The sequence below is a fragment of the Pagrus pagrus genome (genome assembly GCF_965226575.1).
Source record: "Pagrus pagrus genome assembly, chromosome: 6".
Taxonomy (NCBI): domain Eukaryota; kingdom Metazoa; phylum Chordata; class Actinopteri; order Spariformes; family Sparidae; genus Pagrus; species Pagrus pagrus.
Window position 1 is genome coordinate 20,026,738 of NC_140190.1, and position 27,555 is coordinate 20,054,292.

Genomic DNA, 27,555 nt, shown 5'->3' on the forward strand with positions numbered 1-27,555 from the left:
TTTGCTCCCCATGGGATTTATCATACTGAAAATGGTCCTTGTGTTTGCATTAGGGTGCACCAGCAGCAGCAGATTTATACATGTGGAGCGCCTCGGTAACCGTGCATGCACACCCGTCTGCATGTGCATTTGAAGATACAAAGCATAGGATGGTCTTTATTTAACAAACATCCAGGAAATGTGAAGAAGATAAATCCTTATTTGTATGCCCGCTCAAGGACAGTGTAGTCCCTGACTCACCATGTCACACTGGAAAACAGGCCAAGCCAATGCGACTTCATAGTACATCTGTGCTATAGGACACCATGTACTTGACAAAGATTCATTGTGAAGAGGACTCCGAGCCGTATACTCCCCTTTAAAGAGGGTCCTATTTAGACTGCCACTGTACGAATGAGATAAAGTATCAGTCTCTGTCCTCTCTGCTCCTCACAATGCCCTATTGACTCAGCATCACACTGTATAAAACAGTGACATGCTGATGGAGGTTTAATCATAAAATGCAAAACTGGAGGGTAAAATGTCCCCAACCTCACCTCACTGAATCACAATTGCTTCCTTTAGCAGGAAGTAAATAACATCACTCTACAACACAGAGATAAGCAGCTTGCAACTTTTATTTCGCTGCTATATACGGTTGGTTGCATGTGTATTTGATCAACTGGGTACTGAAGCCCACGTTAATACAAAAAATAAAAAAGAACAGCAGGAAAGCACTCAAAGGTGAACTCAGACATGGAAAAGAAAGCACACAGGTCATTCTAGACGGCTGACATAACGCCACAGAGAAAAGCGAGCATGACCTCTGTCACCGTTCAAGGCGGGGGGCAACCAATCTCTAAATGGAGGTATTCAGTGGTGCCATCATCAGTGCCTCCCGCCCAGGCACCTTCAGGAACAAAGATCCCTGTTCAGCTACCAGCGCCACAGGATGACAGCATACTGCTGTCCCCTGTCTGGTAGTGTCACTGACAGAGGGAACTGGCCAGCAGCTCAGGGTCACTGTTAATCAAGTCCTGCTGCCAGTTTACATAGGATGTGTTTTTCTTCTACTTAAATGTACATAATTACTGTTTGTTTAGCTTTGTTTTAGCTGTCTGTATCTTCCTGTACATTTGGTCTTGGCACTGTGGCTGCTGTAATACTTGACCAATAAAGCCGATTCTTTGTCTGAATTCTGAGACGTGAACCCTCATTTTCAGACTTGCCTTTCAAGCCTCGCCTCTTAGTAATAGGTTCAAATCTTAACAATGTCCTCTTCTCTTTTTCAGCTTGCAACTAAAAGAAACTTACCATCAGAATGTACAGAAAGTGAATAAACTGCTCAAGTGTAAAGCAACAATTCATCAATTAGTTGCCAAACATCAAATTAATTGCCAACTATACTTGTTAATCAATTTATTGGTTTGAGTATTTTTCTTTTTTGAGAAAAAGTCATAATTCTGATTCTAGTTTAAGTGTAGATATGTTCTGGTCTCTTTACTCTTGTATGACAGTAAACAGAACATCTTTGTATGAATAAAGGGCATTTGTATTTGCAGTTCATGCCAAGCCATCACCGATAGGTTCTCTGCCGGTTGTGTATTTTGAATAGGCAAAGTTCACCAGCAAAGTTGCACTCCTATTAATAGCCTGAATACCCATTAAATCTGTAGTCTTGCCATGAAACGACAGAACACCAATCGTTTGAGAGTTCTGGCCATTGTCTGAGGTGTTACACTGCCACCTGGTGGAAGAGGAAGTTCATTGTCTATCAGCCATTTTCTGCTGACTTATTAACAGTGACACAGGTTACACCCAAGTCGTCACTGTTGCCCATAAGCACAGCTATTGGTGTAAGCTTACAAACGTGGCCATCTTCAATTCATTCTGATTCAATCGGCTGGGCAAGACAATTTTTAGCACCCATTAGCATAATGCAATACAACAGCACCATAAATCACAGCCTCCATTACTACCAGATTTGAATCAACAGTTGACGGACTAACAAGCTTCAAATGTAGAATTTATTTTAGGGATGTTGTATTGCATTGGATCTAGTTAGCTGCATTACCAAAATCAGTAAATGTACCAAACTTGGCAACTACTGATACTTATTCAATGCTTAAGGTAGACATGGATACAATGACGAGAGACATTTAAAAATCACCACCTAGAAGATTTTAATTGATCATGTGAAAATCTTGAGATTTTCAGATGGGAAAAAATTAGTCAATGCACTACAAATAGTTTATGTTACATACATAAGAGGGCAGTTCATCCTCTGAATCAGACACCGACTGTGCCCCCACCAAGCAAACATGACTGAACATCTTTGCCATATTAACAACCAACTCTAGAGCACTGACTCAAATCTTCTATCAAAATATGCTTTGCACATTACAGTAAAACAGTTGGCAACTAAAGCAAACTAAACGACAAACAAAATAAAAACAAAAACATATGGATACAGGTGTATTTTCTTTTTTTTTTTTACAAAAGGTAAAATTAAATCATACAAACTGTTTAAATTTACACAATGTATCTGACAAAGACGAGCGTATTTTTCACAGCAAACCTGTTTGCCAGACCCATTCCATTTCACTCGTTCGGAAAAGCAAGTAAGCTAATGAGGGCAAGAGGTGCAGGTTTTGCATTAGGGACATTCAGTACTAACACGTAGCACTTGAGCTGAGAAGGTCAGAAGTACCAGTCTGGCACAGTTGGGTGGGGGAGGTTTCAGGGGTCTAAATAAAGGGCTAAAATGCCCATTAACAGTTAAATATATAATCAATGACGCTTTCTGGAATGTCCAAAAGCTCTGAAAAGTGATGAAACCAGAGTCCATTCAAAAAGTAAAATAGACTAGGATTTAGTCATCAAACTTGATTTTCTTCCCCTGGGGTTTGGCTCCAAATCCACCGCCACCTCTTCCACCTGAAATGAGAACAAAAGGAAACTTAGTTTAAAATACTCCACTTTCACCCCGAAGGGCACCAGTACTATTACACATCCAGAAGTTGGTTGACATCAGTGCCTTAACATTTGCCAAAACACCGATGGCCGTTTTCTGAAAACAATGAAACCAGAGACTAAGTTGTGCAAACCAGACATTAGGTTTTCATTGCCCTTTCAACTTCAATTTTCTTTACCTCCGAAGCCACCACGCCCACGTCCACCTCCGCGAGGGCCTCCCCTTCCTCCTCCTCCTCTGCCGCCACCTCCGCGACCGCCAAAGCCGCCGAAGCCGCCACGGCCTCCTCTGCCACCACCGCGGCCGCCAAATCCACCACCAAATCCGCCACCGCCGCGACCTCCACGGAAGCCACCTTCACCCTTGGGCTTGGCGTAGTCCAGGGTCACCTTGCTGCCATCAATCTCCCCATCATCCATGGCCTCCTTAGCTGCCTTGCAGTCATCCTCGTTGTCAAAGTCCACAAATCCAAAGCTGCAGGGAGGTGAAGAAAAGGCTTCGTTATACTTCAGGTGGAAACTCAAAATTGATTGACGTCACCCATACTAGGAATTCTTACTAAATATTTATATTGTATAGAAAGATGCTTGGTTTAAATTATTAGATCAATTAAGAAAACTGACTTAATACTTAACCCAAGGACATATGATTGCATTTCACAGTACATAAAGATCTAATCAACAATTCTACTGTGTTGATGTCGTTTCACAGACGACCTGAGTCAGCTGCCTGTTGAACTCCAAGTACGCTTTACTTCTCATGTGAATCTGTACACTGTCAGAGAGTTGGCAGCCAGAGGGAATGTCAACAGCCCCACAAACTTACCCCTTTGATGATCCTGTGTCTCTGTCTGTGACTATCCTGGCTGCTGTGGCACCATCGAACGCATCCCTGAGGGTCTGATCTGTCGTGTCCTCAGAGAGACCCTTGACGAAGAGGGTTTTTGTTGGACCTGGTGGCAGAGACAGAAGTCATTATTAAAATGATTTGTGTAGATTTTATCTACCATGATGATAATCATTTGGATTAATTAATTAAATTAAATTAATTAAACGGTTCGATCTAAAGCCTTTTACACAGACCAGATCAGGACTTGACTATCATTGATTCATCAAAAGAGTTCAGGCGATCAAGTTTTCATCACATCTGGCCCCTTTACCCCTGAATCATTGAACTGTGGTATGGGTTTGAATATTTTCACACTGGTTAAGTCTTAAAATATACCTGAGTTTCCTTTGCCACCATCTCTGCCACTGTTCTGGCTGTACTCCAGTCTGATTGACCGGCCTTCAATGTCTGTGTTGTTGAGGTTTTCCAGAGCATCCTTAGCTTCTTCTGTGCTCTCAAACTCTACAAAAGCAAAACTAAAGAAAGAAACATAACATTAGAAAATGATTTATCATTACACATGTGGGTGCAATCTGTCTCACTGACTATAGTGTCAAATTATTCCTCAATAAAAACATTTCTGCCTGTTGCACAGCTGACGTAGGCAGCACCCAAATGAGAGGAGGGTGAGCCTGTTCAAACTCTGCATTGGCTCTGCTTCTCGTGCGAATCCATGCAGAATCATAGGTAAGATTGAGAGGAGCTCATGAGAAGGTGGAGCAGTTCAAGATCTAACGCAGAAAATCCTATACAGTTATTGTATACCACACAGATGACTTACCCTTTAGGCCTGCCATCTCTCTGTGGAATCCTAATGGAGACTGCCTTCTCAAATGTGGATTGGAGGACCTCCTCTGTAGCACTAAATGCCAAATTATTAACTACGAGGGTTTTACATGCTGCTCCTGTAGCTACAGGAAGAGATGAAAGAAAGAAAGGAGTGGTAAGACATCTACCAAGCTGAAACATTTTCTATGATCTCTTGGACTAAATCAGTACATGACTATAAATATATCTTCTTGCATCTTAACTGGCCAAATGCAAATTAAACTTCCCCTTTTTGATTAAAATACCTAGCCAGAGAGCTTTAAATCATTATAAAGACAATGACTATTCAAAAGTTATCAGTCTTTATCAGAGGCAACATATTAGATTCAATTAACAAACATTTGAGTTAAGTAATGATTAAGCTGCATTGTCACCACTATGACAGTGCAAGTAGTGACTTATATGACGAGCAATTGGCATTTGCACTGAAGCCATGTAGAAACTGCTTCATAGCAAACCCCTTAAAAATCCACCCACACTGTCATGCCCAGCTTCCCAACCATTTTAAACAAACTACCACTTAACTACTAAAGTCTTGTGCAGATAAATGCCAATGCTAGTTTCACATAATGTCCAAAGTGTTTACCTGCAACCCTGCCCCCTTTCTGGCTCTTATCTCCCACATAGTCGACCATAATGGACCTTCCCTGTACGTCAGCTCCCTGGGCCTCCTCCAGCATCTTCTCTGCTTCAGCCTCAGTTTTGAACTCGATGTAGGCAATGCTGTCAGGGGAGAAAAGAGTTTACTTGTCTGGTACAAGATGAGGATATTACTGATGAAAACTCTGGTCAGCTCCTGAATAACTGGAGAGTTGTTCTTACCCTCTGTTTGAACCGTTCTGGCCCGGAGGTAACCTGACTTCAACTGCATCTTCAAAGACTTCCTTAAGGTCATCAACCGTTGCAGAGAAGGGGAGGTTTTTGACAAACAGTGTCCGTGCATCCCTCTCTGTGGGAGAAATGACCATGTCAGTGGGGGGTAATTGGACTAAATTATTGCCAGAGTTGACTGCCTGGAAATTTCCCTGATACATTTAAAAAAAAAAAATCCATGATACAAAGGCACATGAAAAAAATCAAGTAAAACCTCTTCAGACTCCACCGAAATCCATTTGAGGGACAAATGTGACAGCGATTGAGGATAGAACCGGCAGACAATAACACACACCGGTACCGAAGACATAGCGCTGCATTCACTTTTCCTCCGTACATTACACACACGAGTACTAAACAACCACATGTATGCCAAGAAATGGAGGGTGTGGGGTAATTTCACATGTAGGATGCAAAAATTTGAGGCAAGTGTGCACACTTTACAAATCTTGAGAAATGTTTAACTTGTTAAGTTGACTGCCTACATGAACACACACAGAATCATCCTTCACCTTTCTTGCCATCCTGTGAAGCGTCTTTGCTTCGGGGCATGTCCAGCTTCAGCTCCTGACCCATGAACTTCTTGCCGTTGAGCTCCATTGCCTTCTGCATGTCCTCCTCAGATGCAAAGTCCACATAGCCAAATCTCCTGTTGAGGTAAGTCATGCAAGAACCATTAGACATTCCTGCTTTAAGAAGAAAAAAGCGGCAACAACACACACAACGTCCATCACAAAATGATTTCCACATAATGTACGTTTAAATGGATTTCTTACTTGGATCCACCTAGTCGGACATCTGCAACCTCAAGGTCATTCTTGGAGAAGAATTTCCTCAGTGAAGTTTTGATTTCTTCAAAGTCTTTGTTGGAGTTCAAGTTTCCAACAAACAGACAGAACCCTGGAAAATGGGAGCATACATTTTCTATTAAACTTCATGTATCGAGTAAAAATGAATCAATTGTATTAATTTGGCCATACAGAGTCAGAATAATAAAAAGGTGACATCACACATCAGTATTAAGTCCCTTGTTGATCATCATAAAATATGTGGTCATCTGATTGATGGGTCAGTGCATTTATTCTTACCATCGCCGTCTGACTTTGCCTTCTTGGCAGGAGGGGTGTCCTTCTTGCTCTCTGCCTTCCTCTTTGCAGGAGTCACTGGGGCGTCTGTAGGCAGAAGAATTGCATAAGCTTAAATTCACCAACATTGATTCAGCAGAGACAGAAAGAAAGTCAGAAACTAGTATTCTGTTAAACTATATTAAAGCTTAAATATATTATCACTTGATTTTACCGACGATGACACCATTATTTGCCCATGACGCTGTAATTTGTCAAGTGTTCTGGCAGCAGTCGAAGGGAGTGTTTTTTTTTTATTCATTCAATCCCCTGAAAGCCTTGCACCCATGGCATGAGCAAGTAATTACCGGTTCAACTTTTCCATCTCAGCCCCGTTCTTTTAGCCTTCCGCTTTCTACAGGGTCTTTTTTTTTTTAAAACTCAATTGAAAATAGCAGATTGAGGAGAGCAAAGCGACTAGGAAAAAATGCAATAAATTAGATTGATTCTGGCCAGCCATGGCAGGTTAACCACATTTCCATCGCCAGCACTCACCATCTTCCTCGTCATCATTATCATCGTCTTCGTCATCTTCGTCATCATCCTCCTCAGACTCTTCCTTGGCCTTCACCATGCCAGCTTTCTTTGCCTTTGCTGGAGCAGGAGTAGTGTCCATCTCCTCTTCGGAATCTGAAGACCGACAAAACGTTACATCAGAGACAGTGTGACCAAATTTAAACCACTGACCATCTGCCGTTAGTCTGCATCAGATTCATAATAAAGGTGACATCATACAAAATCAGTATTAAGTCCCTTGTTGATCATCATGTACTCTTCTACAGCTGTAGATCACAAGCCAGCAACCCCACACTGACTCTCACCAACCATTAAGGTACAAATGTAATTTAAGGCTTAGTCTAACCATCTTCATCGTCATCATCTTCGTCCTCAGACTCCTCTTTGGCAGCCTTGGCCTTTGCAGCCGGTTTAGCAGCCTTCTTGGGAGGTGGGGCCTCTTCCTCTGAATCCCCATCTTCATCATCAGAGGACTCCTTTGCAGGTGCAGCCTTTGCTGCGGGCTTGGCAGCCGGTTTAGCGGCAGGCTTGGCTGCTTTCTTGGGTGGTGGGGCCTCTTCTTCAGACTCATCTAGATAATACATGCACAAGAGTCGTGGATTTCTACCATAAGGACATTTGGTTGAATCTGCACAGTAACGATCCTCCAGAAAAAGTATTAAAATGCAAGAGTGTAGCAGCGATTGAGGATAGAACCGGCAGACGATAACACACACCGGTACCGAAGACATAGCACTGCATTCACTTTTCCTCCGTACATTACACACACGAGTACTAAACAAACACATGCATGCCAAGAAATGGAGGTGGTGTGGCAATCTTTGTAAAATACAAATATTGCAAAAAAAGAATTATTTCATCTAATTTTATAACCAATTGTTATATTACAAATTCTATGATCAGACAAAAATTTAAAAGCTGTTCAAGAAATTGGATAGCTTTACAAAAAACATCAGTACACATTTTTTTTCCTGTGGCCAGAAATACAATGCTCTAGGACTTACCATCATCATCGTCGTCATCATCTGACTCCTCGGCCTTTGCAGGGGCTGCCTTGGGTTTAGCTGGTGCTGCTTTTGCAGGGGTCTTTTTGGGTGGGGGGGCCTCCTCTTCAGACTCCTCCTCTGTAGGTTGAATGATAAAGCACAAAACCTTAGCACACCATACTATATATTGTGACATGTGTCAACATGGTGCTATCTGACCAGACTTTGCATACACTCCTTATTTTGCTTGAATATGAAAGGGTGGACATGCACCTTTATAGTATAACTGTTTAAAGATATACAATAAGCTGAGAAGGAGTATTAGATCAAACACTGGGTTTGACCAAAACTTTACATTACATTGTAATACATGCAACATATTTATGTGGATTTTATATTTTCTGGAAGAATTTATGATCTTGAATTAAAATGCAACCAACGGGTGAAAGAAAACTTGTGAGAAAATTTCATGTCTAACCAATACCTAATCCATTTGATAATGCCAGGATCAGTGCATCATCATTTCAAATACATTTGGACAGCCAACTCTGATTTCTTCACACTCAAATAAAATTGCATGTTTCAATTATTTTAGTGTCTATAAAATCTCCATTAAGCGTCAGTTCATAAATGCAATTCTCAGCTTTCGCATGCAAAAGCTCCAGAACCGCCACTATACAGACCTTGCGGCCAGATGTTTCGTTGAACTCTTCTAATAAACTTAGTTGTTACAAATGTTACCACTTACCAGAATCATCATCGTCATCCTCACTTTCTGCTTTTTTGGCAGCAGCGCCATTTTTAACTGGGGCAGCTTTGGCTGGTGTAGCTTTCTTCACCGCTTTAGGTGGAGCCTGCAAAAGAAAACACAAAAATCAAATCACTTAAAATCTCTTTGGAACAACCTGAAATGCTCAGAAAATACCCAAATATCCTTCAGTAAATACCATACCTCTTCTTCCTCATCACTGCTCTCCTCTTCACTAGATTCCTCCTCCACATCTTTAGGGGGTGGAGGGGCTTTTTTCTTCTGGGTTGCTTGCTTGGTTGCTGCCTGTGAGAAGAGGGACAGAATGCAAATTTAATCAAAAATAGAGAGATGGTGAGAGATAGACAGGCATAGCTATAGAGGAAAATCCTGGAGCATAGTCCTCCACACAATCTGCTTCAACATGTTTGCTCATATCGGGGGTTTACACCACAAGGTATTTCAAAGTTTGACAAAAAAACGTACTTCTACCAAAATGGATGACTTAATCATTGCGCCAATTATTTACGAAGGTTAAAGATGAGGCAGATCTTGATAACTGAATGCCTGGGGGCGGTAATCTAGTTTCTCGGCTCCGGTTCTTCACCTCGTGTGTCACTCAGAGCAGGCGCACAACCCACGTGGAGCTCAGGAGGTCGGGCTGTTAGCATGTCGGCTAATTTTCCCGTTAGCACAATAGCTCTTAAACGCACGTTGAGCAGCTATCAAGAAAGTCGGTTGCGTCCTAAGAGCACTAATTTCTGAATCAAACTGGTCACGCCTCAATGAAAAATTACACGGCCATTCATACGGCTAATTAACATTGCACTAACTGCGAGACGGAAATGAACCTCAGCTCTGCATTTGGATTGTTAACTGCGCTAATGCTAAGAGCTAGCTTACACGTTAGCTGGCGCAGTGTATACAATTCAGATTTTCCACTAATTATTTATTAAATGTTTGCAACGTATTATTTGACAAACGTATGTTGCATGCGATTAAATTGATCTTTTCCCTCGTGTAGCTGTAACTCCACGCTTAAAATCGAGAACGCGCATGAATGCCATCTTAATGTTAGCAGGCCAGAAGCGGCCAGGAACAAACATGGCCGATCATAACGGAGAAGAAACATTATGTACGAGTGCAATGCCACCATGCGTTTTCACACCGAGGGGACTCTTACAGAAAGGGTTGAAATTAATGAAGAGAGGGAAAAAAATCATTAGCTGCGGCACATGAGCAGACATTTTAACCCACTGTCAGTTCCCCCGTTTCTCACAAACGCAGCAACTTCAACGCAAAAAGGCCTCACGCATAAACACAGCTTTCTGCCACTACGCGCACACACTCGACACGGTAAAACGCACGGAAAATTGGCCTTACCTTTGCTAACTTCACCATGGTGCTGTTGTGTGTTTCCGCGAAACACGAAGAACTGGACGTTTTGGGAGACAAGTAACGAAACAGCTATTGCACACACGTGGCTCAGCCTACTCGGTGGGACATTGGGCAGGAAAGACAGAGAAGTGGAAGACGCGCTCGTTACTCTCCTGCTCTGCGCGTTCGCGTCGACCCGCCCACACGGCTGTTTCCACCAATCACGAGTGGGGGACGTATTTGCATCGTGCCCGCGCCTCGCCTACATGGGAAGGAGCCGCGAGACGTATCGCACCGTAGACACACACGGCTTCTTGTTAATGCTCCTCATTAATAAATGCGTGACGTGAATAAACGATAACGTGATGACGTTTTCTTTATCAAAGCTGCTGTGAAATAATGTTTTCCCTCCGAAAGTGGACGAATTTTACAAGAAACGTTATGACGTTATTTACACATGGCGGTCATTTCACCTGGAATATTTAGAAAAAATAAATAAATAATGAAACTTAACTTTATTCCTTCAATGGACAGCAGTCACTCAGCACAAAGCGTCTTTTTGACTCCCATGCAGCTGTTTATGTGGACCACGTGGTCTGGGCCAGTTGCCATCACGCATCAAGCACATGTAGCAGCCACCACGCGGAGCACTACGCGCTACCAGATGTGGAGAACAGCAACATAAACTCAACTACTTTACAAATCTGAGGTACTAATTCAAGGTACTACGTTCAGATTATGCTGCTGAATACTTCTCCACTTGTTGATTACATTTATCTGTCACAAACGACCAGTTCCCAGCAGATGAGGATGGTGTTTATCATAAAGTAAGATACATGTGGGCTATACTGGCTGGCCTAAACTACTTACTATATAAAATGGCTAAAATAGATCCACCTGGATCACCTACAACAATAACGTTTGCTTTAAAGTGGCACTAAGTAGTTTTGGAGAAGCAATTTAAACTCAGAATTTTAATATTTACAATATTAATGAGGTAATTAAACAGACTCAGGCTCATCTATTTTTCCATATCTGAATAAACAAGTCATTCTTAGAAGAAAAGAAGGTCCCCAGAACACTGTCTGAAGCTAGAAAGGTGGCAGGGTCCGCCAAATATAAACAAAGTAAAACAGTATGAAACTGTGTTGTCAGTTTGTTTATTCAGTTTATTCAGTCTGATCTGGGTGCAGAATAGAAATTACGTTGGTCTAATATAAAGAACATAACACCTAATGTGTACTTTAAGCCGTCTTTTGGTAATCTAGGTAGTTTTTTTTATGATAATAAGGCCCTTCTGTATTATGCTTAAGTAAAATTCAAAATAAGGACTCCTAAATTTGATATAAGTTGTAATGTTACTTGTTACTATAGCAAGACTTCTTAATATGTACCTCCATCACTGATAAGAAACGTGTACAGAATGGATAGCCACCACAACTGGAAGAATATTAAGTTGACCTCCTATAAGGTCCATTCAGTTGCTATTCTGGAGCTTTCACATGTACACACAATCTTTCTCAGCCAACGCAGTTTGCCCAGTTGACGAGGAATTCAATCTGCCCAAATTTCCATTTTTTGAAGACTCTGAGGACTCGTCATCTAAAGTATATTGGATTAAGAGATTGAAAGTCCTCTTGACCGCGGAAAATTCAGTTGATTAAACATCCACAAGGTCCATTTGGTAGCTGTTCTGGAGCTTTTGATCATATGCTTCACTCTTCCCCGGCGGCAGTCTGTTTATAGGTGTATATGTGTGTGTACAAGGCAGCCTGCAGCAAGGCTCGATTCCCCGGAGATACCAGCAGCACATGTGAGTAATTAACCCTCAGCACCACAAAGAGGCAGCATTGCGTTTTACATCCCTCACTTATTTCACAGAGGGAGAGAAAGTCGTTTGGTTCCAAGCAGCTTAATCTCTCTTTCATTACTGGTGTCTCACAGTGAAATAAGGCTGGCTGCCCATTATTTTAATTAGTGAGAGGTAATGCCTTTGTTTAGCTCCATTCATTTGTTTTCTTTCTTTCTTTCTTTTGTTTTATAAATGAAGAGGCATTTGAACTCTGGTACTTTTTCGTGTTACTGTTTTGGGGGTAGGGGATTGCTTGTAAAATTGTCTTTTTGTAGTAGAATGTATGTTTTGTTGACTGTTAAGTCTTCAAAACTCTTAACATCACTTATCACTGATCTCAATGATGTCGTTTGAGCTCACAGACCTGTCTTACTTTTCTGCTCCTTTATTTCAGGCCTCACAGATCGTCCTCACAATGCAACACTTATTTTTGACAGTAATTATTGAGTATTCATTCTACTGTCAATGTTGTTTCCTTTCAGCCCTACATGCATGGATTTTACCATTCAGCAAGTGTATTACAACTGATTTCTTTACAAGCGCATACAATGTCATATTTTTAGTTAAATACCTGAATAAAACAATTACTGTTTCATGCAACCCACACTGTAAAATCTGACAAAGTGACTTAACTTAAAAAAGAAAAGAAAGCTATTACCTTACAATTAAATTAAAATCAAATAGACTAGAGTAGAGTTGATATAACTTTTTAGCTTGTACAACTCAGATTTAATAGTCTACTTGGTAATTCCGTGGTAATTGATTTCCTGAATTTTTTAAAGTAAAGTCACAGATATGTTGAAACTTCACATTTCTTTTTGGTGCAACTTTATGTGTTTTTATGTTGATGAAGGTTCTCAGTCATCCAGGTCATGGTAAATTTAGGGCAACTGAACTTGTTTCAGTTTGTTGAAGACGTTGCACCTCTCATCCAAGAGACTTCTTCAGTTCTAACTAGCTGGAGGGGAGTTGCAGGCTTTTGAACTCTGTGTAGGTGTGACCTTACAGAGTCGTTAAGGACACGTGTGAGCTCTGAGTTTCAAAGTCAGAGTTAGGGCCACTTGTGAGTCGTTGGTTAAACCGGCCTTCATGGGGGTTGCTAGGGCTAGGTGAGCCCAGGTGTGAATGGTTGTTAAGCTGTCTGAGGAGAGAACTCAGTACAGCATTGTAGGTGGGTGATAAGTAATGTCTCAGGCCACCTCCTCTGTTCAAAGACGGTCGTTTCAGTTTGACATAGGTGGATTCCGTTACTCCTCTTTCAAACCATCTGTCTTCTCTGACCAAAATGAAAATGAAACTGAAACAAGTCTAGTTGCCTACGATACAGCATCTAGATATGTGTCTTTATATTCAATTTTTATGTTGCCACAACGCTGTGCTTATGGACTGGTTAGGTTTAGGCACAAAAAAACACTTGGTTAGGATTTGGAGAAGATCATGTTTTGGCTTACCTGGTTCTGTCGCCACAAACAAGCCTGGAAATTGTTTCGTTAAAAATATCTGGTTTTATGACCACAAGTATGGCTGGAAAATATCCTGACATCTTGTTAAAGTTATCAGTCGTTTCGCACTTACAAATGTTGAAACGCTGAACCGTGGTGTGCTGCTTGGCAGCTGCCTCGCCTAGCTGTAATGCCACCACCACCACCACCCCCTCCAGATATGAAAGTCAGCACATATACACATAATCTCAACATGATACGACACATATTGTCAATATGGTGCATATGAATCGTATAAATTTAACATACGCAGTGTTTGGCAACATTTTACTCTGGATTTATGGTCGACTGGTTGATGTAAAAGGTGATTCCATTTGATGTTGTAGCAGACAGCGGTGTAAAGTGTGAGGTGTATAGAAGAAGAATCAAGGATTCATAGCTGTTTCATAATTTTAGTTCACTCATGTTTCACTGTCTGATATAAACATTTATCCTTGTTTTAAGTGTTTACATTGTACCCCAGCTGGCTATTAAACAGAAAGCACAGCAGCGAGGGAAATAGATGCATCCTGGGATTTTAGGTCAGAAGGGATTTCCTTTATCACAGGGTAATGCGCATTTATTTCTGGGCGGCAACCCAAAATGACCAGATGTATTCTCAGCTGTAAATTGTCGGTAAAAGCATACAGTGGTAAATCTTTGGTAATGTTTCTTAATATGTCAATATTTTTGCCAGTGTTTGCAGCATTGCTAATGGAGTCAAATACTAAAACCTCTTGTCTGCTGTTATGAGTCACCAATTCTCAACAGGGCCAACTTGTCGTCATATAGCTGGCACATGGAGTGGACAAAATAACAGACACACATAATACACCAAGTCCCAAATCAAGGAACAAAAGAAGAGCAACCCATTGTCCTTAGAGCACTTGGATTCTCTATAGATGCTGGACTATCTGTAGTTCTTTGTGTTACAAAAGCAATCAAGGATATCCAATTTACCTATGAGAATTCAGACATCGCCAACACTATGGTAAATCTATGGTAAGTCATTTTTATACAACAATACAGTCCCAAATGCTCCCAAAATATAGTTTAGAATGATCTAGAGCATTGGAAAAAGGCATAACAGAAAGATGATCAGGGTATAAAAGATGTAAGAATAGCTAAAAATGCTAAAGAATTGCCAGAAAGGGCTTACGTTTTGACTTTAACACCTGTGCAGAGAGCTTCCATTGTGGTGTCAATGTGTGAGGCATTCAATTTCAAGCATTTAATGTTTGTTTTTTGAATTGTCATCTTGAATATGGGAACATTAAACTGTAAACTATAACTATTATTATAACACCATCCATATATACCCTGACTGTTATGTTACCATTCAGAGCTACTGTCAGACCATATTTTCTCTGAGGTTTTGTGTTCTCTATTCAACCATTACTTGGCCTTTGATGCAACCAAAATGGATGGCATATAGATATAATTTTTTAAAAGGTCACATCACGGAGCACTGAGTTTGGCACAGTGGTGTTGATTAAGTTCTGTGGTTTACTTTTAGCAGCTCCTCTTCAGTGTAGTCCTTCCCCACTGATGGGCTTCAGCTCGTTGGAAGCTTGTATCATGTTTTGCACACTGCCTCCTTTCCTTTCTCAAGTTTTTGCAACTAGTGTTCCTGCAATGAGGACATCAACCATGTGAGGTGTGCCGCAGTTTGTGGCCAGTCTGTACTTTCTGTCAGTGACAAGAAAGAGAGAGATGCCATTCATTATAAATGACATTTAAACATTTGTGTAAAAAAAATCTCCCTGCTGTCATGATGAGAAGGTTACTCCATGCACTGAGTCATTTAACTTTTTCAAATGTCGTATTTATCATCATATGGTAAATGATGGGATTGATTGTGTGCATGCGACAGGTGTCTGCTTTGTTTCCCTCTGCTCGATGCTGCCCTCTAGTGTTGGAGCATATTAGTGCAAGTGATCAATGTTGAACCACTTGGTTAAGCACTTTATGCATGCTACAAAATATTGTGTTCAATTAGATTTGAAAAGCTTTGTGTGCATACCTTTGGCTTGTGTGGTAATAACTTTTATGACCTACAGGTGACCACGATAAGTCATCCTTGTGATGAAGGGTGGTCTACAACAACTCTGTAAAACGCATCCAATACCAAAGTTAAAGCCCTTTCCCAGAGCCTGCAGATCTTCCTCCACAGCCTCTCCGACTCTCAACCCCCTTATGGGTGATTATACCACAAGACTGTGGAACAACCTGTCTCAGAAACTTCAGCTAGCCAATTCATTATCACGTTTTCCTCATAAACACACTTTTATAGACTTGCCTTCACATGTTTCCATCTTATATTCTCATGTTGCTTGTTTGTTTCTTTGAAAAACTCACATACAGTATTTATGACCGCTTTTGTATCCTTCACTGTTCTCTTTCCTTTTACTTTGGAAACTCTGCTTTTAGACACAGATAGGTATTATTATCATTCACCTTAATCATTCAACTTAAAGCTTTGGAAGTTAAAGCTTGACTTGACTCCAACTGCATCGAAACCTTGTAACTGCTTTGAGAAACTCCTCCGCCCCACGAATCTACCAACACCGTTTTTGACCTTCATACTTCATTGGATGCTCATACTCTGGATCACAGGAACATTGTGAACATTTTGAATCTTTGGATAACTGACGTCCCTGCAATTAGTGATTGACATGGTATTAAACCTAATTCTACTGTTGCTCTAGAGGTCACATTATGAATATAAATTGTAACAGTACAATACCATATTTCCATTTTTCATTGAAAAGTTCTGTATTTAAAGTCAGTGAGCCATCAGTTTTCAACTTGGCTTAAAACTGTGTCTGGTCATAGAGAGTTGCTCTCCGTCAGCTGTTAAAGTGCTACCTAATAAGGGTATGATGCCATTAATACATCTCCAACTCTGCGAGGTGCAGGTCAAATGCAGGAAAAATAAATGAACTATCCAACGTAGTCTTATTAAGGATAATTAGGTATTAAGTATGATATATGAACACTCAGTAAATACAGTAGATGCCTCAGGTTGGTGATTTTACTGTTACATGTGCCTCTATGGGTGCAGAGTTGTTTTACTCTTCTAATGAAACCTTTTAAAAAACTGACTTGCGTAGAATTAAACAACAAGGCAGGTTGTTTTTTTTGTTTTGTTTTATCTCAGCTCCTTAGAAGCTGATATATCCAAGGTACCACTTTTCACCGGAAAGCCATGCAGAAAGTGTTCAGTTCCATAACATAAAAGCCTGAGAGGATACATGTAAGTGCACATGGAATGTTCTTTTTATCATTTTTATCAACATTTACAACTATTTGAGACAAAAGAAAAAAGTTACAAACAGAATTGACCTGCAGTTTGCATCCATTTTCAAAATGTTACATAAATAAAACTCATATTTATAAATATCTCTTTTTATAAACATATAAATAGTTTTTTAAACATAAATACATTTATGTAGGGGAAGATGAAGTACATGAATGTACAGCAGCAGCAACAATATACAGCTTTGCGGTTTGTAGTTTTTACACCATGGTCCGCCATCTTGTAGTATGCGTCTGTGTTTGCATTTATTGATCATTTGTATGGTATACACATATGTATATATATATATATACCTGCATATCTATTATATATATATTTATATGAAGGTTTTGTAGCATTGTCGTCTCAGTCTTTGTTTATGCTGGTCGTGGTGACTTTCGTACCGAAAATCTGTCACTTGGTGAGTTTTGCTTTTCTTTTTTTCCCTCAGGTGAGAACAAACTGAACCTTTGTTATCCAAACCCATCGTCCAGAGATCTAGAGAAAGAGAGAGGGAACAGAAGAATAAGGTTAGAAAAAAACAGTTAACCGCTAACCGTTTCTACCCAGCGGACACACGGATACGCCGCAGCCCAAAGACGGATGTCAGCTGATGAAAACCACGTACAAACACATACACACTCACTCACTCAAGTTAGTCACAAATTCACACTCCCCCGTCAGGTTTTCACAGTTTGCCACAACCACAAAAAGGCCTCAAGCCTCAGGACTAATTGTGCGTCACCTAGCTTCCTCATTACTTCCTTCAGCCACCACAGCCCCTTTGTTGTTTTTCTTCGAATCACTTGGATAAAAAGCTAAGGTTTCCCAGAAAGATCCTGGCCACCACAGGGTGCTGTGTGTTTATAACGTGTGTGCATTAGCCTGTCTGCATCCTCTCGTTCCTCCTCCGTCTCCCCCTGTCCTTCCTTTCTTTTTAAACCTGATATATGCCACTTGTTTCTAGCTGAAGCAGATGGGATCGTTCATGGTGATGCGCATATATGTATGAGCGGACTTCCTGAATATCTACTGGATTGTTTCCTGTACGTCAGTTTGTATAAGATTAAGTTGGTGTTCCTGCTGTCTGAAGCATGTTCCTGTTAGAGGAGGGAACACAGCTGGACTAAAGGTCATGTTTTGATGATATCGTGTCAATCAGGCAGATGAGGTAATGACAGATATCTGAACATGACGTGTTTAATGTAATGATCTTTGACCCAGACTGTGTTTATCGCCTGACTGAATATTACCATCACCTGACGGAATATTACCATGCACAGCCATCTGTCTGCACTGATTTACAGTATATCCCTTCCTTCCTTCCTTACCCGTCTTTTCTGAAACTACACAAGACCCATTTAGGACCTTTGATGAAACTTTATTGCTTTCGTCCTCTCTTCTTTATTTTTATTTCCTTTCTTTCACCCACATGGAGTCCTTAGATGACCACTGACAAAAGAAAATGTAAATTTGAAGCATCCATCTTCCTAATCTCTCCCTCTTCCTTCTTTTTTCCCCTCATCCTTTTACTTTTCTTTTGCACCATCCTTCCATAAACTAGACCCTTCTCTTTGCTCCCTTGATTGTTTCTCTCCTCCTTCTTGTCTCTTCCCCCCATCTCCAACACCCATTCTTGCTTCCAGTCACCCTGTTTATGTTTATATATCAGGTTACAGTGTAGTGGTCCTGTATCTTTGAAGGAAACTCACCATCAGAGCGCTGCTCCGACATTTAGCAACCCATGCCGCTGATGGTTCCTATCCTGTCCATCTTGTGCCCGAAGCAGCCACTCCGCGACGTGGACCCCCCTTTCTTGTTTCCGGATTTGTGTCTCTTTGGCGTGGGTTGGTCGTTAAGGAGACGAGCCCACATCCCTCTGGCCCGGGTGTCCATGCGTAAATCTCGCAGTAACCGTATCCGAGAGCGCACAGCGTCTAGCCGCCTCTCCCTCTCCTCCGACTCCAGAAACTCCGCCAGCTCCTCGCCCAGCAAACTTCTAAGAGACTGGAACACAGATTGAGAAGGTCAATAAACTTTGTCTCCCTCAGGCAAATGCGCTGTGCAGAGAGATGTGCTTTCGATAAAAACCGAAATACATGCTGGCGAGCAGAGCATCCGTGTGCACTGAATTCGGGGCAATCTCAATTTAAGCACTTTCAAAAACAACGTGCATTAACCAAGAAGGAAAATGTAATGACTCCTGCGGCGCTATAGTAAGAACTGAGATGGATGTGGGTCCTGACTGACCAAGAAACAATTGTGGAATAGATCCAGAAGTTTCTGCAATGACTCGATTGAAACATCAGCTTCCCGTGAGGGTTGTGTTCTTTCGATCGGTCTGTGTGATAAATCAGCTCTAACGCTCTCCTGATGCCTTCACGTCTTGAAGCGTCACATCAGGCAGGTGCCTGCAGGAGCCCGCTACTCTGCTCTGAACGCAGGCTGTGGCATCAGTTTGCAGCCATCCTGAATTCAAGCCATCTGAGCTAACAGCTGAAACTCTTGATTCGAATGATTATTTTTGAGGTCTCGGTGTTATTCAGCTGATTCGAATTCTGTGCGTAATGACGATTTTACGCACAAAACAGTTTCGTTTGCTCCGACTTTAATCTCCGCAAACAGTCGGGAAAAAACGATTCCGAGTTGAAGCTGAGCATGTTCATCGTTTAAATTCGCCTCGAAAAGAATCTAAAATTGCTTTTAATTCTTGAATGTTTCCGCCTGGAGGCTTTGTTTTCTTTTTTCCTGCGGAGCGCATGTCAGACGGCTTCACCGGGCGCTTAAATGCAAAAGCTGACAAATGCTGCGGAGCAAAACTGCAGCAGTTATGAAGTGTCCAGGGGCTAGGCATCACTGGATATAAAATACACTGTCTGTTTATAAAATGCGGTGGATGTTTTCGATTCAGAGTGTGGGAAAAATGCCCTCACTGACTTGCTAAGCATGACTGAAATGATGAAATATGATGCGTAAAATAACAGTCTTGAGCGCCTGGACCACAGAAACAGCTGTTCACTCCTGAGGCAACATTCAGCTCCCGGCGGTTAATGGTGCGAAGCAAATAAACTGCCGTGATTGTACGAAATAAGGATACAAGTGACTTCTTCTTACCTTCTGCTGCGACTGAGATAAAGGTTTTGCCCCCATCCTTACTGAGAGCAGGGTGACCATAAGTCCACACGCTACCAAGTACGACAAGTTCATTTTGACAAGTCTTGTATTCTTTCAGGGATTCCTCTGCGCTGAAGTTCACAAAGAGGGACGCAAGCAGCAGCCAATCAGCTGTTAAACATAAGAGGCTTCAGTCCGTCCTTTACTCCAAAGCTCTTCAAGTGCTCCTCTAACTCTGTGTATTAGTCCTCACCGCTTTATAGCCAGCCCATGGTGATGTCATGCCAACCTGAGTAATGGTCCTCCTTCCGCGCCAACTCCCTGTTTTCTCTACCTGCCTCGGAGCACGTCATGCGAGGGATTAATTCAATGATACAAGCTCCGGTCATCGGGGCTTTGGAGGAAATGAGATAGCCCGTGAGCTATCAAAATGCTCCGTTTTTTAACTTTGGGACCTCTGGCTGAGACGCAGCCGCTGAAATCGAAGGTGGTTTCAAAGGCTGCGCGTTAAGAGCTGAAGAGCGACTTTGGCAGAGGAATGACCTCAAAGATGCCAGCCGCCTGCCCTGCGAAACATCTGAACAAGTCGTATATTATAATGTGAGAGTGTGAATGACATGTTTTCTTTGACAGGAGAAGTGAAAATTCAAATCCACTGCCACAGGAATTAGAGATTTGAACTCACTTTCGGAGATACTCCAGAAATCCTCAATGATCAAGTGTCACTTTTGGTAACAAACCCTTTCCTGAACACTTTCTAAACCAGAGGAGAACGTGGATGTGCCTCGCTGCAGCCCCATCATTCATTTATTTGAAAGAAAATTGATATTTTAACTTTCACCATGAACCTGAGTGACCGGTGAATGAACACGATTTTTTTTTTCTCGAAACAACTGGGATGAACTTTGCGTAACACACCCCGTAAATCTGATGCGGGCATCTGTGCGCAAAGAGGTTACTGGAAACGTGACTTTACGCATAGCGATGACGTCTGTCAACAATGGACCATTCAATCAAATTGATCCGATGGTTCACACGACAGAAATGATTCACAATTAGCGCGGAGACTCATCGCGAAGGAGTCATTGTTGTGTCTGGGTGAGAATGATACTGTGTGGCTTGTTTTGTGGATCTTGGAGATGCTTCACGGTGTGAGTTTCATCCAGACCTGTCGCATCTCACCAGGTAGCTCAGAGCAAAACAGACACATGCTGAGGCTGCTCCGAGGCACGATGAGTGTGTAGACGTGTGCGTGCTGTCTGTCCAGACAGCCACCTGCCCTCAGAGGGGAGGTTAATTGCTTACATTGGTTATTGAGCCAATTATATGAGATTATAGCTCCATACAGAAACACTAATGAACAATACTACCACAGTGTCCCTCCAGAATATGTATGACTGCACTGTTCCTACTAACTTTACTGCACAGTAAAGGTTCACAACAGAACCTCTAAAGCCTGCTGGAATAAAAAATCCTTCTTGAATGATCTCAAATCTTCAAAAAAGACTGTTTTGTAAAATAACTGAGACCCCTTGGTGCTTTATGGAATCATTTTTAATAGCATCAGCAAGGGTTCCTGCGACAAGCACGTCTTTTCAAGATAACATGGAACTTTTTCAGAAAAAAAAGAGGTGCAGTGAAGGAACAACTCAACATGAAACTACATGAAGACGCAACCTTCGAGAACCATCTCCTGACACAGTGTTCAAACTTACATGAGAGCTTAACCACCTCATGACATCATTCATTAATACTGATTTATTTTATGTGATATAACTGTGTATTGACTGAGGGAACTCAACTTATTTGCAGTGTTTACAGCCTCACTCATGGATGCAGGAACGCACGAGAAACACCCCATGTTAAAAAAAGAAGTTACAGCTGGCACATTACTTAATCTGTGTCAAGGGAATGATGTCATATTAGAAACAACTTGAACTGAAATAAGTCAGCAAACAGTTTGTTTCACTGAGAAAACGGTGTATTCAAGTTGAATTAAAAACCCGGTGAAAAGTGATATTTCTTGCAGTGTGGGGCGACTCTGGGGCAGTCTTGGACCTGCAGAGCGGAGCTGCAATCTCAGGCAGCACCGTCTGTTTTGGAACACAGAGTGGCAGTATTTGCTGTGCCGAAAAGTGAATACACCTCACAGTCGCATGTACACTGGATCAATACCATCCTGTAACAATAAGTCACTATACCAGTCAGATGAGGCACATGCAATGTGATGAGACAAAATCAATAAATCCCAATGTTTTCTGTGTGTTGCATCATAGAGTTCTACCAGCCTTAAAACTTGCAAGTGTGGTGGATTTGCGGAGCTACCACACCGTGTGGCAAAGGTGATGTTTGGATGATTGATAGCAGCAGTGTCAGCCATCATATTCATATCAGCACTCGCAACATGCATTGCTCTCTGTCTCTTTGGTTGCACAGCAGGGCTTGACCATGTGGACAATAGTCCCTCACTGTAGGTGTCTGTGTACAACAACGGGCTTTGAGTAAGAACCTTTAAATATTCACAAACTCCGATGAATGTGTGAAAGTCTCTGAAAAAGCACTCAGTAGTAAAACCCATTACTCTAGAATTGAGTAAGTAATGTGCAGCAATTCATAATTTTATTGATGAACAATGTGGCCTGATATTTAGGATAATAACAGACCAGCAGCACTCACTGAGCAAAAAAGGCCCCAAAAAGAAAAAGAAGAAGAATCTTTACTTATATCACATATCATACAATGTACAACATGGTGAAAACTGTTACTCTGCATTCAACCAGTCACAAGGGAGCAGTGGGCAGCCGACGTACAGCGTCCGGGGACCGACCCCAGACTGAGTCCAGTGCGGTGGTCAAGGATACTGGAGGAGAATGAACCTAATGTTTTCATGGTGGAGGAAACCGAGCCAAAAACACACTAAAACACTCCCAATCTGTTTTATTGGTGGAAACTCTCAATCTTCAATAGTTCATTTTCTTCCTCTGAATCAAATCATTTTCTCTCTCATGCCAATAAGTAATATTTTCTTAAATTTTTGCTCTCACGACATCATTGGTTTTGAGCAGTAGGTGTTTCTGCTCCGGACTTCTAAGAAATCATTTCTGATTAAACCGTGCGGTGTCTGTTTTGATTAGTAATTCTTTGATTAATTTTCGTGCTTCAGTGGTTGGAGCTCTTTTCTTCTGCTTCTCCTGCTCGGCCGTGGGGATAATCACTGCTCAACTGCCAAGTTTTCTTATATTCATCCCTGTATACCAGGAATAAATAGAAGAATTGCTGGGCAGAATTTTCCCAGGAGGGAGCAACTACATTAATAGTCTCTCCTGCACTGGGAAACACTATTGTGTTGTATCAGTCAGTAACAGTATGAAGCAAACCAGATATTCGCTGATATGAAAACATTGCTATAAATGATTGCGTAAGAGATATTAAACTTCCAAAACTGCATTCATGTGTTTGTTCAAGAACTGGGTCTGCAGCACAAAAGGCTTCCCGTCAAACGGCAGATTATTCACTCAGAATGTTTACTGAACATGCACACTCTATTTTAGCTAAGCGTTGTCCTCTCCAACACAACAGGCTCAGTTTTACCCCAGTCCTCTACCTTCACGCAGCGCCACCTGGGAAGTTTAATGTGCCTTGCTCAAGGGCACTCTGGCAGTCAGTGGTGAACATTTTTATTAATTCCTTGATTTTTCCACTGATCTGGAATTTTAACCAGTGGCTGTTGTACCTTGCGATCTAAGTGATCCTGATTCTGATTCAGCAGTTGCCATGAAGACTTTCACGGCTACAGATCACAATCAAATGAGAACTGTTGGAGCACAGTGAAATGAGAGTGGGCGGCTTTAAGATGTGGTAATCATCCACGCTTCTTCATCTACAGCGAGACTGTGTTGAAGACAGTGTGAGGCAGTGAATGGGATAATTTGATGAAAACTCTCTCATCACACTATTTGTGCCCATTTACTGACACTTCATGGACGAGGTATGCGTGACTGTCTCGTTTTGTCCTTCACGATAAACTAAATTGAAGGAAACTGAACTGAACTCTTCAAGCACTACCTACAGAAAGTACTTTGCCGAAGTAAATAAACACATAAAAGTTATTAAAAGACAACTGTTTCCTCAATCACCAACAACACGTTCTCGGACATGAGTCATATATCCTTCTTACTTCAGAGACACACTTTGGTGTAACACCGCATTGGCACTACTTTCACTGACTCACCCGTTTTCTGTCGCTGACACATAATTACTTTACATTGCACAAAGCTTTCAGAGTGTAATTTATCTGATGTTTTTCTTTAGTTTTAATTAACACAGATGAGTAGATTGAAATTGAGTCCGGTTCCACCAATCACACGGCTGTTGCAAACACTTGAACTTATGACATATTTTGTTTCTTAAAATGGCTTTAAAACACACTGGAGCTGCTTTACCTAACATTTTGTCCGGAGACAAATATTTTATTGCATAACTGATAGGAAACACATCTTTTATATAGTGAACATCCTTTTTCGTGATAAACAAACGATCGAGCCGTTCAGAGAACAGATTTGGACAGTGGTCGCCAAGATGGGAGTGCAAATTTGAAATGGATGAAAACCTTCCATCTGCAGTTCTGCAGCCCTCCGACCTGTCATGCTTCAGTTTTGAATCCCTAGTATTTCCACACATCCAGTTGAACTTATTTTGTGGACTGGATGTCATCGGCAAGTCGAGCCGCCAACCCTCGCTTAGGATTTTGAAATGACTGGAAAGATGCAGGCTTCGACTTGTAGCGATTGAATCAGGACGTCAGTCGGTTAAGCTAGTCAAGGCAAGTTACTCATATGAGGATTTATCTTGATTCACGATTATCCCGATGATGGAAATTCACCACAATCAACTTATCCTAAGAGTTTTCTCCATCCATGATAAAATCTTTGGAGTGTCACATACTGACTCTAAGACTCTAGTCTCTTGCAGTGCACAAAACCTGCATAAGGAAGCCCACTATGCAATTAAAATGGACAGCATGTCAGTCACCAGATTACATCCCTGCACATTAAATCTACTTACTGATGCTCGTTTGTAGCAATCAGGAAATGTTGGATGCTCAGGCCTATGAAAAATTCTGACCTGACTCAGCCCTGACATCAAGACTATGGTGCCACAATGCCAGCTGTCATCAGCAGAGACGAAAAGTCCCTTTCAGCAACTGTAGCTGGAAATCACTTACACTCTGAGGTACCTGTGGTCAGGAAGGACTACAGGATCCCACATAACATCTTAATTAACTGATCTGCAGTCAACTTCTCTTTCACAACAACAACAACACTGTGGAGCAGCTGAACTCTGCTGACCTCGTGTCCATGACGACTTCTCTGGTTTTAAGCAGGACATTTTTCTCTGATTGCTAATTCCTTTATTTTGAATTTTAACAAGTGAGTGACACATTCTTCCTTAATGCCGCAAGTGTTGTGTCACAAGTTTGTCTTTTTTTGTATACTTTAACAATGTTACACACTTTTCCCGATGACATCACGCGGGTTACTGAGAGCACCTACTGTATTTTGCTCTTTCCTTTTGTTCCCCCTCCTTTTCTCGCTCTGCCTTTGCCGCAAATTCTTATCCGCTTAATTTTCAATAAATCTTTTCGCTTTCATGTGGCTGAAAAAGCTTTGACTGGTTTGCATCAGGAGGCTATACAAACCAGCGGCAGGGCCATGTGTTGCAGTAGCCTTCAGCAGTGAGTGTCTATGGGAGGATTGAGTGTCTTGGTTCCTCCTCTGGGGTTTGTGTAAGACAAACTACAAGGCTGTTACGGTCCTATAAATAACGGTTTTATTGCGTGGGGAATTTTAATGCTTTTTACACAAGTGCTCTGAAGGCTTTCGCATGTGCCAGCAACAGGCTTTTGCCTTCAATGGACAGATACTTCAGACTCATGTATACACACATACCAGCGTCAAGAAGTACATTTTTTTCAGGAGGTTGGTTTTGTCTTCTTGATCTGATGTTTCGTGTTGTAAGAAATCTGACATTTGCTTTACCATGCAGAAAAATGAATACTTCATTTATCTACGTTTTATGATATAAGAGGTGAAAAAAGTGATTTTTTTGTGCCATGAGTACAGATGTTTGTTTCACGATCGTGATTTGTGCTTTTGTCGGTATCATCCTGTTGATTTTAAAACCACACATGGATATGTTTCGCTCTATTTCCCAATGAAAGATGGTGAAAACTTCACCTCTATCAATCACTAACATTGCTTTTCCTACAGCCAATCAAAAGGGCTGTGGCCACAGAACATCAGGTTATATAGTGTGACACAGAAATATGCAAATTTGATATAAAATGTGTTTAAATAATAAGTTCACTATTTTTGCTCCACACTTCACATTTCATTCAGCTTGTTTGATTTAACTTGACACATCCCAACCCGACCTTCTTCCTTGTTGGTTTAAAACAGGCCTTAAAGGATAAGTCCACCTTAAAATGAAAAATTAGACAATATCTACTCAAGATTGAAAGTCCACAACACATTTCGGGGGCATCAACGCAAAAACATTGTTAAACCATTCTCCTAAACAACTGAAATAGATGGGGACTGGTTTTAAAAATGTGAACAAAAACAACTAAAAAAGACATAAAATGGCTCCATAGTGCTCATCCAGCGTAATCCTAGTTTCCAGAAGCCACGGGATCTCAAATTGATTTGAAAAGCTCACGCACCCAGTTCAGAGGGGGTGTGCGCCAACGCTTTTAGCTATGCAGCTGCAGTGAAGATTTCGGCCTACAAAGAGGGTGTACACAACATCTTTTCAAATCAATTTGGGATCTCAGCACTTCCAGAGACTTAGATTGCAGCAGACGAGCTGTATGGAGCCATTTATGTTTTTACATTTTAAAACAAGTCCCCCATCTACTTTAAGAGAATGTTGCCAGGCTAATATTTTGTGGACTACAAAACTTCACCTGACTTTTCATTTTTGGGTGAAGTCTTCCTTTAAAGTCTGATGCCATTGTCCTTTCTCTGCCCCTCAACTACTAATACTAAGTCTGTATTAGTGCTGTTATTATTTTTGCTAAGTTGGTGCTTTGTATCGGGTAAGCCTTTAGAGCAGCTGGCTGTATGGCGCCAACATCTTTTTTTTTTTTTTGCTACATGTTAATTTACTAATTCTTTGGTCAAAAACCATCCAATTTTCTTCTTTACCAGGATAATGAACTGGAAGAAACTCTCATCTGACCCCACTTGGAAACTACTGCATATTGTATAAAAGAGGAATCCCTGTTATAAAACCACAATACCACATATGTGGTATGATGCATCTCAAGAATACCAGTCAGTTATGTGTCAGACCCAGGGATGCAGGTGTAACAGCTTGACAGATGAATTTTCCTTAGAAATATTGTTCAGCGTCGTTCATGCGTGAAGCCAATATAAAGGAAGAAGAAGCCACAAGTGGAATATAGTCATATGAACAATAGAGTTTTATTGCTCGTTCCAGAGCATGTGTTGTGTTTT

The 27,555-nt window shown here is 41.3% G+C and overlaps 2 protein-coding genes across 3 annotated transcripts; both read right to left on the bottom strand.

Moving 5' to 3' along the window:
• Positions 1-2,137: 2,137 nt before the first annotated feature.
• Positions 2,138-10,470, bottom strand: ncl (nucleolin). 2 transcript variants are annotated; one of them, XM_084354582.1, is made up of 16 exons: positions 10,300-10,470; positions 9,121-9,222; positions 8,917-9,022; positions 8,187-8,306; positions 7,529-7,753; positions 7,162-7,296; positions 6,631-6,714; positions 6,319-6,442; positions 6,055-6,191; positions 5,492-5,618; positions 5,256-5,392; positions 4,623-4,752; positions 4,178-4,317; positions 3,779-3,905; positions 3,132-3,427; positions 2,138-2,916 (listed from the first exon to the last, which is right to left on the bottom strand). In XM_084354582.1, exons 1-16 carry the CDS (start codon positions 10,315-10,317, stop codon positions 2,852-2,854), a joined length of 2,073 nt encoding a protein of 690 aa, XP_084210708.1. In that variant the 5' UTR covers positions 10,318-10,470; the 3' UTR covers positions 2,138-2,851. The 2 variants fall into 2 exon arrangements, with proteins under 2 accessions (XP_084210708.1, XP_084210709.1); XM_084354583.1 differs by lacking the exon at positions 7,529-7,753.
• A 6,413-nt stretch (positions 10,471-16,883) lies between these two features.
• nppc (natriuretic peptide C) lies at positions 16,884-20,251 on the bottom strand. The gene is made up of 3 exons (XM_084354894.1): positions 20,039-20,251; positions 18,637-18,931; positions 16,884-17,422 (listed from the first exon to the last, which is right to left on the bottom strand). The coding sequence occupies exons 1-2, from the start codon at positions 20,129-20,131 to the stop codon at positions 18,659-18,661; spliced, it is 366 nt and encodes a 121-aa protein (XP_084211020.1). The 5' UTR covers positions 20,132-20,251; the 3' UTR covers positions 16,884-17,422; positions 18,637-18,658.
• Positions 20,252-27,555: the final 7,304 nt, after the last annotated feature.